This window comes from Acipenser ruthenus, chromosome 6 (assembly GCF_902713425.1).
Source record: "Acipenser ruthenus chromosome 6, fAciRut3.2 maternal haplotype, whole genome shotgun sequence".
In the NCBI taxonomy this organism is placed as follows: domain Eukaryota; kingdom Metazoa; phylum Chordata; class Actinopteri; order Acipenseriformes; family Acipenseridae; genus Acipenser; species Acipenser ruthenus.
Genome location: NC_081194.1, coordinates 42,531,380 through 42,544,817, shown reverse-complemented (window position 1 = coordinate 42,544,817; position 13,438 = coordinate 42,531,380). Strand labels below are relative to the sequence as shown.

Genomic DNA, 13,438 nt, shown 5'->3' with positions numbered 1-13,438 from the left:
TCTGTGTAGTCCGTTTTGTTTGTCTATTTATTTTGGCCTCAAGTGCCGTGTGCTGTGTTTTGTTGTTTCAAACCTTTTATTTTCATTCGCTCATCTTCACCAAACCCCAAATCTCTGTCTGTTTATTTCCTGCATCTGGTCTGACGCCACCCACTCCGGCCGTCTTTGTGACAGTCACATAAATATATACAAGAGATGAGGCATTCTTACTTCATTTTTAATAAATACAGTACAAGTCCAGCAGCTTTCAAAGTAACTTTCCATTGTTGATATTTTACACTATGAATCAGAAAATAATAACTACAAAGACTAATTTGAGATAAAGGTTTTGCAGAATTTTCTCCACCCTTTATCAAAGCTAAGCTCAATCATTCTAACAACGTGAAAGTAACAGCATCCTATTCAACGATGCGTACAAATAATAGCGTTACCTGTAAGATTTCATACCAGTTTGTCTCAGTGGTATAAATTCACTTTTCAAATTTCTTGGTCGTTTTCATTCTACATCATGAGTTGGATCCGATATGATCAAGACAAAGATCAGTAATACAAGCAAGAAAATTCATATATTAATTTAAGTCAATGGTAAATAAAATATTTCCTGTAAGAGTATAACAGTCTATTAATGTTAATTTGTTATGAAAGGTAAGCTTAAAGTACTCAGAATGCATCCGAAGTACAGGAATCATAATATTTTAAACCACTTTTCTAAGCAATGTTATTATACATCCAATCTTCAGTAGCAATTGTTTCTCTTTTTGGCATTTGAGCATCATTTGTTCTTGCAAACTGTGAGGGTCGCTGATATTTATTCATGCTTTTTTTTATCAGTTTGTTCCAATGTTGCCAACCTTAAAGACCTACGTTGTTTAGCATTGAAAAGATAGTTATTTAACAAACTAACAGGAAAATGCACGATGTTTAAAGTATTGGAACAGTTTTACTTTTCGTTAATAAAGATACACAGTTTACGTTACCTATGTGCTGACTCTTTATTTCCTTGAAAAAAAGCATAAATAAATCAAACAAACAAACATGACAAATATGTTGATTATCTATTAATACCCATCTTTTGTGTCCCAGAATATTGTGATATAGGCTACATTGTTAGTTTGTATATGCTTGTGAAGGGAAAATATTGATTGGCTCTTTGGGCTCACGTTTTAGAGGCCCTCTGCTTTTTGTCCGATAATTTTTTTTGTTTTGTTTTTTACAGATGAAAGAGCTTGGTGTTATTATCTACAACTGCAGCTGCTTGGTGCTGGATTTGCATAGAATATTTACCCTTTATTGGCAACTGGAATACAAAGACTTTGTACCAACAAAGTGGTCCAGGCGGGTGTTTGCTTTATCCAGTAAAGTGGAGCCCCTCAAACTGCACCTCAACGACTCAAAGGCTGAGGTTTTTTTATCAGTAAGTATGTCAGTCCTTCGTCATTTGATCTCATCAAATGACGAATGTGAATTTTTAGAACAATCATCAGGTCACAGTCTATTTTTATTTAAACAGGATTTAGAGAGCTATAATTCACCTATGGGCTAATGTCTCGCTACCTCACAAATATGTTTTCAGATGATTTTTTATATATATATAAATCCCTTTCCTGGAATTTGCTACATTTAGTAACCATGTTACAATAGTATACAAATTATACCTTTTAATTATTTTTAAACAACAATGTCCAACATCCTCATTTCTGTCAGATTCAAACCCAGGCCTTCAGAGAGGCATTAGAAGTGATTGAATTATCTTGCTGTGCCACCTAACCCTGTCTTTTTCTATTAATTTCTGGAACACACTAGAAAATGCTTCTTTTAAAGAGAAACATGGAAAAATACAGGACTGTGGCAGTCCCTGCTCATGAAAGTGTGTGTGAGAGGGTGTGGGTGAGTCACTAATACACAGAAGTCAGAAGTTTTATTTGAAAATGCCACTTCAGCACACAGTTTTATTTTTAAGCACAAGAGGGCGCCGCCATGAATGCTACATCGACAACTTTACTTGGTGACAGGCAGTCCCAGGGTGGTTACCAACAATGGTAGTAATACCTAAGCAGTACATGCAGCACTCACAGGTGCTAAAAGGTTAAGAAAAATTAAACACTTTTAACAAAACTACAAAATAAAGGTGCGGAAATAAACCGTGGATCGGGGGATCCCCCTAACGCTGGAAGCCCTAAATAAGAGTCACTGTTCTAACTCACTGTGGGACCGCTTAGTTCCCTCTCTATACTTAACTGTCAACCTGTTGCCGGCTTGGAAAGTACCGGCCGGAGTCCAGGTAAACAAATTCTTTATTTCTTCCTTCTCGCTCTTGTGTCCTCTCGGCTTACTCTGCCCAGCGTACAAATCTCCGCTGCATACCGTCAGACTTCAGCAATCCTCCTGGCACAAGCCTGTCAATACACTTCCTAACGAGAGAGAAGGATAGAGAACAATGACTCTCTTATTGGCTCTCAATCCCGCACGGCTCCACTTCCCAGCCAATCACATAGTGCCAGCCGACGCACTTACAGCTGGCCTCTGCATCAACACCATGATTGACAAGTGGAGCCCAACAGGGTTTTCTGATGCCCCCCTGCAAGCTCATGCATGCGCCCGACAGTCAGCACAGCTCTCCCCTGTCACATACCATCCCCCTCAGAATTGCACCATCGGTCCATTTGAAAATTCTACACCCCAATGCCTTCCCAAGAGAAAGAAATTGCATTTTGATGCAGTTTTCCTGCTCGGTGGACTACCCTTAAGGCATAGGGCTAAAGAACCAAGTACCACTGTGTGATACGGGCATTGTTATCCTTCATTCAGTGGAGCCATGCTAAGGGGGCATGATCTGTAATCAGGGTGAAGTGTCGCCCCAAGAGGTAGTACCAGAGTGGCTCAACTGCCCACTTTACCACCAGTAACTCCTTCTTGGTGGTACTATAGTTATTTTCACGGGGAAGGCGCTTCCTGCTGATATACAGAACTGGGTGCTCACTTCCCTGCATCTCTTGAGACAACACTGCCCCAAGACCTGTCTCGGAAGAAGGAGCACACCTGGGTTTTAGTCGTAGGAGTCAGCCAGTCAGCCAAGGCTTTCACTTTTGCAGTCAGCGGTCTGATCTGAACGCCCCTACTCAATACCCCAAATACTCCGACTCACTCTTCCCAATTGTACACTTCTTTGGGTTAGCAGTGAGCCCAGCCTCCCGCAAGGATTGCAGTACTGCCGCTACCTTACACAGATAACTAGACCAGTCCTCATTGTGGATGACCACATCATCAATGTAAGCAGCGGCATACTGCTGATTGGGCCACAAGACACGGCCCATAATCCGCATGAAAGTAGCTGGTGCTCCATGCAACCCTTCTTAAATCCAGTATCGTAATAAAGTGAGCAGTGCATAAATGCTCCAGCAATTCATCTACCAGGGACATAGGATAAGCATCGAACTTTGATTTTTCATTCTCTCCTAAAGTCAATACAAAACCGAGTCGATCCATTTGGCTTATCCACTAAAACAATTATTCCAGTCACTCTGGGACTCTTCTGTTACCCCCAGCTCAAGCATTTTGTCAATCTCCATTTTCACAACCTGTCTTTTACATTCAGGTATAGGGTACGGCCTCTGGTGAACTCACACCCCCGGCTCAATGTCAATGTGATGGTGGGCTACTCAAAACAGAACACGTCCGGGAAAGCTGCCACCAAATCTTCAGCCCGACGTTTCTGTTTTGGTGTCAGATTGTCTACAATCTGCACAGACCCTGTTCTCGTCAAAACAGAAAGATCAGGTCCCAAGTCTGTGACATCATCAGACTGTGCCCCTAACAAAGCTTCCCGTTGCATCCAGGGCTTCAGGAGGTTTACATGATGAATGTGTTGTTTTCTCCGCGGTCCTGGCTGGCAGATCTGATAATCCACCGTCCCAACCCGGCGTGTAACCTCAAAGGGTCCTTGTCACTTGAGTTTAGACTCAGAGCTGGGTAACAATAGAAGCACTTTATCTCCCGGCTGAAACGGGTGCAATCAGGCCCCTCGGTTATACTGGGTCTCCTGCATGTGTTGTGCCTGCTGCAAATTGTCATGTGCTCATCAACCAATAGACTCTAGATGTTTGCACATGTCCAACACATACTGGACCGTATTGGTCGAATTGCCCTGCTGTTCCTCCCACATCTATCTGGCCAGATCGAGTACATCCCGTACAGCAGCTTGAATGGAGAAAACACAGTGGAAGCCTGAGAATGGGAGGAATCAGCTGGTCCCAGTTGTGCATGTCACTATCAATAGATCGGCGCAACATATTTTTTAGGGTTTTATTAAAACGCTCCACCAGTCCATGAGTCTGGTAAACTGATGTTCTGATGGTCTTAATCCCCAAAAGCTTACATGTTTTGCTGACCAGCCGTGACATAAAGTTAGTACCTTGGTCGGTCAGCATTTCCCAAGGAATACCCATCCGGGAGAAAACCTTCACAAGCTCACTGGCAACAGACTTAGCAAACATAGAGCGGAGTGGGGTGGCCTCTGGATAATGCGTAGCATTATTATTATTATTTGTTTATTTAGCAGACGCCTTTATCCAAGGTGACTTACAGAGACTAGGGTGTGTGAACGATGCATCAGCTGCAGAGTCACTTACAATTACATCTCACCCGAAAGACGGAGCACAAGGAGGTTAAGTGACTTGCTCAGGGTCATACAATGAGTCAGTGGCTGAGGTGGGATTTGAACCGGGGACCTTCTGGTTACAAGCCCTTTTCTTTAACCACTGAACCACACAGCCTCGAATAGTGTGAACCAGCTACAAAAAGTCATCCCTAAAAGGCTTAGGCTTAGAATGAGCAAATAATGACGCACTTCCCCAGTCTGGGATAATTTATCAGCCCAATACAGTAGATCTCGATCAGTCTCGTGGGCTGGGCTCGACCTGGGCTCGACCACCCGACCATTCACTACAGCTGCTTGGTCAAAGAGCCTGCACAGCGTGTCGACGTGCCCTTGCTCAAGTCGAAAGTCACGGGAGAGGTCACATTCCATGGCTGGTCAATCCCAAACAATGCGGCCCACCTCCTGGCATGTCCAACACTTCAGTGGACCTGGTTCCCACCGTGAAGCTTCCAGTGGAGGTTTGAAAACAGGAGCCATCAATTGGGCTCTACTATAGGGTGTCCGAGCAAGACACCTGCGAAGACTTCCTCCTGGAATTTTTTTCGCAAGACCTCTGGCGTGGCCCCCACCCGATTTGAGGATAGCCACCTTAAGCATGGGGTATTCCATAATGGATGTGGGCGACAGGGTTCTTGCTGCAGCCTGTGCCTCCCCAGTTAACTGTGGCAGGAGGTAGCTAGCCCACTGTACCTGGGACCATTGGCCCCGAGACAGCCATGGCTTTGAACACATCCAGGTAGGCATCTGGACAGTCCTCTTTCATCATTTTCATTGGCCACTGCATTCTCCTGTCAGGGCCAGCAGCCCCCTCCCCTCCCTGCACTGCCATCGTCAGAGTTTGGCGCAGGGGGTCCATCATCGTGGCAAACTGGGTAGCGTCCATTCTGCTCCTGGATTAGCGATGCCGTATTTTGGCAGGGCCGGTGAATCCCACTGCTGACACCACATGTGAGAGGGTGTGAGTGATTCACTAATACACAGGAGACAGCCAGCACAGATCTCCCCTGTCACAGTGTGTTTTTATGTTTTGTTTATTTTTCTTCAGGTTTATTTTATGTTTTGTAAATTATTGTAAATAATTTGAGAGCCAGACGCTCTGCCAGCCGAGTTTGTTTACAGGGAATTGCAGCCAATGATTGAATTGCTGCGGTTGTTTGACCGGATGGCAGGCGTATCCCAGAGGAGCATTTCATGATAAAAGAGGTTTGATGACACACCTCCATGCTGCAGCCACAGACAGGATCATCCTCTACCCAGACAACAAACTTTTTTGATAAAGAAACTAAAAACCTCTGACCACCATGTGTGGAACCGTGATCAGAGTTTTATTATTAATAAAATTTATAGACTAAAGTTCAGGAGGAGGGATGGACCCTACACATTTTGTCATCTCAATGTAACCTATCAAAAACATATAAAATGCCATGTAACTCACCCCTTTCTTGCGGTTGGTTCATTCGTTCTTTGTCATGGAAGGAATCCTTGACTGTTCTTCGAGTGGTGGTTTGTTTGCTCTGTCACCTGAGCGGCAGCGCCCTTCTCCCCTTCAGTCTCTGTCACTCTCAGGCTTCACCTCGCTCTCAGCTACGCTCTGCTGTGGTCCCAACTCCATTGTTCTTGGCGCTTCTCTCTGCGGCTGCAGCTTTGTTTTCGGATCGGTATTCATCCCAGCACCCCGGCTCTGCACGGGCCTGTACTTATCAGCTGGCTCATCTCCTTCTACTTCAGTTCACCGCGGCTCTTGTCTTGCTGGGTACAGATCAGCAGCTCTTGACATTGGGAGCCGGCCTGTTCCAGTTTCTCCTTGACAGGATCATTTCATTTGGCTCACTGGCTCGTAAGGAAGAATTGTTTTCTCTGTTTCGCTGCAGTCCAGGCAAAAGCATCCCCTCCCCAGCTGATCGGCAGTAGCCATCTTGAAGCATGCAATCCCCTGTTCTGAATCCTCCAGCGCTACAGGGCACATGAGTCCTTAAAATATCGTCGCCACTGCAAATACTACTGCTACTAACTATTACAAAATGCCTTTTGAGAACGTAACACAGAAACACAGTTAGGGGGATTCCCAGAGGTTTCATTTCCCCTACTAACCTGGTTAGGGGGGTTTGTTTTTCCTCTCCTGAGTGCTAACAGATAACGCTGGCACCAAAGCGAGCGAGCATAGGTGGGCTAAACGGCCTTTTCTCGTTCTTGAATTCCTTTTGTTCATTATCCAGCTTCATGGTCTGTCTCTCTTTCTCTACGCCATCAAATACTTTATGTAGACTTTGCTTATCAGTTCCCGAGATAGTGTTAGCAGCAGAACAGTTGATTGTGGAGAACTCTCCATTAAAGCTTACTATTTCAGAATTCATTCTCGTTTTCAGTCATTACAGTGACATCATTTGTGAGGTATACCATTTCTGCATTCATCACCTATCTTCTTCAGCTTGTTTCCTCTGTCGACTCCCTCTCTCATATTATTTCTATCAATGCCTCTTGCCTCCAAGAATTACAGCTATAGAAACTCCTTTTAAGGCATTGGAATATAATTACGTTCATTTATGACGACATCCTTGTACCTGAAGATTTACAGCTTTCACAGATGCTTCTTCTCTTGTTTCTGGAGGGCATTTCAAGGGAGAATGTTTTGCAGCTTGGTCTAAATAATTTGAATCTATACCCCATTCCGATCAGTCCTCTGCATTGTATGAAATGTACCTAGTTGCTGTAGCCGTATTCCTTTAGGGGTCTTCCTGGGCTAAAAAATCAATTCTCATCAACTCATGTAATTTAGCAACAGTCGAAATCATTAACAAAGGTCATTCTTCCTCATTACATATTATGAACATTTTCAGAAGGATCAAAAGATTATCAGTTTGCCATCAATTTATATAAAGCAGATTGCTCACTCTCTTTCTTGTTTTCAATTAAAAAGCAAAATCAGACAGTTGGCTCCAGAAGCAGCTCTTCTACATCCATTGCAGGTTCCTCGTTTTTCAGACCTGAGATTCCTGTAAATTATAATCTCTATCGTATTCTACAAGCACAGGAAACAATCCTTCTAGCATCTCACCTCTGACCCTTCAAACATACTGGTCATCTTGGAATGGTTTTAAAACCATCCGTTCAACTTCAATATTCTTTTTCCTTCATTTACTGTTAGAGTGACTTACCTACCTTAAAAAAAACACTTACAATAATGACTCTTTTATTTAAAGTGGTAATAGCGGGTATTCAGTTTTTTCACAAATTGATCTGTGGTTCGTCTAGCCCTGCTCTTGATAAGTATTCACACCAGCCTTCGGTCCGGTTACCTCTAATGTTTTAGATTAAATTCCTGAAGCTTTATTTCTCTTGGACTTCTTTGGGTTTTTGAGATGTTCGGAATTTACAGCTTCTTGATATTTCAGCTCTCTCTTTCACCCATGCATTTATGACCTCTCTATTCTCTTAAATGACACTTTCCACTTCAAGAGCAAAACTGACCAAGAAAGAAAAGGCTCTTTGATGTATTACTTCAGATTAAGTCCATACAAACCTCTTCTTTTTTCCCAACTTTGGCTACCGCAGGGAGCACCAGTTCAGATACCCTGTTTCTAAATGAAAACGGAACCATTATCACCCGTCATTGGTTTATCTATCACCTCCGCCAGAACCTGTTCACGTCTGGGTTTTCGATAGGAGCAGCTTCCACAACCTCTCGTCGTGGAATTCCCATCCACCTCATCAAACGACTTGGTCACTGGTGACATCAATGACCTTAAAAATAATTTTCTCTGCTCAGTAATTAAAATCTACTCTGCAGCATTGGGACCCACTTGGATCTTTTGGGGGTCTCCTGCCTCGTCCAGACGGCCAGTTGGTGGACCCTCAAACCAAGCAGCATAATTGCATAATCAAAACATTTCCTTAAACTCAAATTTCTGTGTTGTGGGATTTGTCCTTAACTACTGGATTCAGAGTAGGGATTAGTTTGGATTCTGAAATTCCCGAAGTATAGTGAGGAGTGTGACAGTGGGACCTTGTAGAGGAGCAGTACTCGTCATCTTAAAGGCACCTTTTTATTTTAGTTTATTTTTTTTACAGTATTTTATTTTGCATTTGTGTCTCCTTGTTTATTTTACACTGCAGTGTATTGTGGCCTGGCCCTTACCAGTGGCTACTGAAGTGGCTACTTCTGTTGCCGTGTAAATAAATCCTAAATGCCTGTGTGACGTTTTCAACAACAACTTCCTGTGTCTGTCTGTCAACCGATAACCCACACCCCCTATCACAAGGATACAAACAAATATTAATTCTGTGGGATATATCAATGTGGATAGAGCTGCACAACTGCATCTGATGCAGTCAATCAAGCATGTACTGCATTTGTAAATACAGCCACTTGGATGTATTGAACCTTTCAAAGTGCAAATGTTAATCACCTGTTGGTATGCAAGGGACTGGCTAACCGTTTTTCATACCCTTGGCACAATGTTTGAATATGGATTGTGTTGAGTTTCTAGTAAGACAAAATAATCTTTCAACTTTGGAGGCCTGACTTAAGTTATATATTACTGTAATTAATTTGGTGGCCAACTCAGCCTCCAGTGGAAAATATTTTGCACCATAGTAACACCACATAATTCAACAAAACTGACCCCTTTGAGGGTAGTCTAAAAAAAAGAGGCCAAAGATTGAATGAGCAAGGAAAGTAATTTGCTCTTTTCACCCTACTTCATGTAATTTCAAACTCAGTGCAGGTATCTTGCTTGACATGCAGCAACTCACTTCAGTATTTAGTTTTGTAAGCATTCAAATTAAAATGGAAAAGTCTTGGAATATCCAGAAAGACTGAAGTAATGGCTCTATCAGAGAAAGGAGAGAACAAATGGAGGTTATAGGCCCTACATCTAAATAAGTTGCTGTGAAGGATTTTTGAACATTCCCTATTCATAACATTTTTTTTTTAAAATTGTAAAGTAACTCTGTTCAAAGAAAGAAAATCACGTAGGGAATTAAAGCAGCAAGTTGTTTTTGTAAATCTGACATCCTGGAATATAAATGCAATTTTTACAAGCATTTTGATGTTAATGTAATGTTACAGTATATGTACAGGGTACTTAATAAAATGAAACTTTATAAGACATGCATTATGTTACCTTTGCAGTGTCCTATGTTGTCTGTATCACAGCGTTTTATTTAGAAACAAATTCTTAATCACACATTATAAGTCATAAACCAGCTGGGCAATATATTTCTCAACATTGGGGAACATTCACCGGGAGAAAAAATGTCTTCAAATGATCGCAGTGTAGTCCAGATTACACTCCTCTGTTCCTATAATATGAAGGAGGGAGCATGAACTGGCCTGCAATGTTTTAAAGAAAAAATCTTTCTCTTGGCAAAAGTTCCAGAGTAAAAGTTGAAAAAAACCCCGTAATTATCTAATTTATTTATTGTGATGTGTGAATAAAAAGAAATTAGCAAAATTATTGTAGAACTGAACTGTTTGTCTATTTATCAGTTCGGATTTGGAGGACTGCACCTTTACGTTTCATTTTGGACTATTGTGTTTGCCATAGAGATGGATGTGAAAAAAGAGATACACAGGAAAAGCAAGAGACAAGCAGCAGTAAGATATGCTGCTTACCTATACTTCTATTTTGTCAAAAGTACGCTGTGTTCCGATTTGAGAAAATAAATAAAACCTCCATTATTAGAACCCTTGCATCGCTCTAAATCAATACAAGTACAACATTACACTGGTGGCAGCAGTGACTGCGTTTCTTATCTTTCATTTAATCGGACGGCGAGTCAGCACAGAGGCGTGAAAAAAAAGAAAAGAAAAAGAAAAAAAGACTGTGACCGGGACTGTGATAGCTGGTGAGTTTATAAACTCTAGTTTTGCTGCATTCATAAATTGCTCCATGTACAATAAGTATACAGACATGTCTGATGAGGAAGCAAGCCCAAGACAAGAAGCAGGCGTAAATACGCTGCAATTTAAACACAAGCTACCATCTTTTTTTCTTGGCGATGGGCCAGAAAGCTTTGTACAGTGGGCGCAGCGGTTAGAAGTGTGCTGTGATGCTTTAGGAACACCATCAAAACAGCTTGCTAAACTTTTACCGTCTAAACTGGGAGGTGTTGCTTTTTGCTTTTTGGGCAATCTTTCTAATGCTGATAAAGATAATTATGACGCTTAAACAGCGAATGTTTTTGGACAGAAACAGTTCATTACATCATTCCAAACGTACGTCCTCGTCTACCGTTTGAACAGCTTGAAGTGCATGCGGCTGAAATTTCAAGGTTAGTCCAGCAGGCGTTTCCCAACTATGGAGACGTTGCATTAAAAAGGGAAAAATTTGTTGCTGGACTTGATCCACATTTACAATCAAGAATTCATGAATTTAGAGCACAATAGCCTGCCAATGTGAAAGGGTGCAACAGGCTCTGCTTTTAACAGCCCCTCAGCCATTTCCAGCTATTTCCAATGCAAACCGTCCCAGCACCAGTACAACTCAAGTTTCTGCTGTGCACAGTGAAAAAGGTCTGCATAAAATCTTGGATGGTCTTGTAACTCAAGTGAAGCATTTACAGTGTGAGGTGAACAAATTAACAACCGAAAGGCAGTATGAGGACTCGAATAGACCACATAGGGAGTACAGGCGGGGGTGCTCACCCACTCCGGAGTGATATTTCAGCACCACAGCTGGATATGACCATGAGAGGTGCTTCAGAGAAAGACAGCGTGAGACATCTCCACAAGCCTGGTCCAGACAGCGTGCTCAACGCTACCCTTCACCTTATCAGAGACACACGGGGAGCCCTGGATCCCACTGTGAGGATTCTCGTTATGATAGACACTCAAGCAGCGTTCCAGATGACTATGGCAGGACAAAAGCCATCAAACATTCCATCAGGACAGGAAATACCAATCCCATTAGACAGCCTGCGTACTATGCTTCACCCACTATTAGAAAAGAGATTAAGAAGCAAGTGGATCATTGTGGCAAAGTGGTTTGCAGTGCATAGGGGTATGGGTGATGCAGTGCTCAAGACAAGGATAAATAACAAAGTACTGGTGAATTAATGGTTTATTTTGTAATCCAAAGTCTGGTGACAAACAGTAAACAATAATGATAACAGGCAATACACAGCGGTTGCGTATTGCTCTGTTTAATCCACGGGTTGGTCCCGAAATAATAGTCCCAGTATTTAAACACCTACAGTTAACACAAACATGATCACAAGTCCACAGTGAGTGCTATAGTGCTCATGGTGCAAATACAGTTTAATCGTGACACAAGTGAAGTGTTGTGTGGGTTTGGTGCTGGCCTTTAGCAACAGCTCCGGATCGTGTTAGCTGTCTAATGAGAACAAACAAACAACAAAACAAACAAAACACTCACAATTGCAATATGGGTCTCCTTCCGGTTTAGCGTTAACCATAACAAAGGAACAGATCACCTTGCTATGTCCCCTTATTTACCATCAATCATGCCCCATTGATTAACGATTGCAACCGCTCCACCAATCTGCGGATGCCACATCGTTTCCCTTCCGGGTCGATGATTTAATGTACCGTAGCTCCGCCCCCTTTCTAGATGGCTGACTTCTGCCTAACCCTGGGAATGAACTGTCTGGCCATCCAGTCCAGGGCACGCTGTTCTGTTTACACAGCGCCCTCACAGGTCGGGAGGGAGATCTATCACCAAGAATCATTCTGTCTCTGTCACATATCCCACCAATCAGAGTGGAGCAGAAGGAAGATTCGGCTGAATCTGCCTTTCCCATTACTCCCCCCTCCTGGGAACAATAATCCACATTTTGGTGTTCTTTCCCTGCACGGTGGATCATTTGAGACCACCGAGTTATCCTGGCATTGCTGTCCTTCATTGTGCTTAACCACTTGAGTGGGGTGTGGTCTGTGACGAGATCAAATGAATGTCCCAGCAGGTAGTATCATAAAGAGTGAATAACCCATTTAACCCTTTGCGGTCCTATGTCGGACCTGGTCCGACATTGCAATTTTCCCTTTCCGATCCAATGTCGGACCCTGTCCGACATCATCAAAAAGACACAAAAAACAGACATAAACAAAGAAGATAGCTGCTTCTGCATGCAGCGCTCAAAGAATATCACAGACATTTGCAGAGCTTTTTTAGATGTTATAGTAATAAAATAATGACTTGGATCGCATTATTGAGGAATTTGGTGATAAAACGAGTGATCAGGAGATGAATTATCGGTATGCACTACTATGTAGAGGTATGTGAAAAAAACAGCGAATAAGGGGTGGGGCGGGGCTGGAGATGCAGTACTGAGTGTCCTGTTGATATGCAGTGCCTTTTAAAACTGTTTTACTGTGAAAAAATATATTTTTAAACATCGCGTCTAAAATAAACTGCAAGTGTGAATAAATGGACCGTAAAGGGCTAATGGCCAAACACTCCTTTTTGACCATGGAGTAGTTGCGCTCCCGGAGGAGCATCTTTTAGCTGAGGAACAGTATCGGGTGTTCTAGTCAGTCTACCTTTTGGGACAAAACCACACCCAAACCAACATCTGATGCATCGGTGTGGCGGATGAATCTCTTGGTGAAATCTGGTGTGATCAGAGTGGGTCCTGGCGGAGTCTCTTTTTAACCCTTTGCAGTCCATCTATTCTGTGGCTGTCAGGCTGGTCAGGTCCAATTAATTTTTGTGAACAAAATTAAATTTCAGACCATGTGCTGTTGTGCTGTTCAAATTGAAATAAAGTGACTTTATTTGCTTAAAACAAGTAACAAAGCAGTGTAAGTCCAAATAGTACCCT

The 13,438-nt window shown here is 42.5% G+C and overlaps 1 protein-coding gene across 2 annotated transcripts in view; it reads left to right on the top strand.

The window, feature by feature from the left end:
• The window catches only part of LOC117410474 (inactive phospholipase D5-like), a 202,524-nt gene that overhangs the window by 157,757 nt on the left and 31,329 nt on the right, over positions 1 to 13,438 (top strand). For both annotated transcript variants that reach the window (XM_034017045.3, XM_034017048.3), the window contains exon 6: positions 1,217 to 1,414. In XM_034017045.3, coding sequence (XP_033872936.1) covers positions 1,217 to 1,414 — 198 coding nt within the window. The remainder of the gene's footprint in view (positions 1 to 1,216; positions 1,415 to 13,438) is intronic.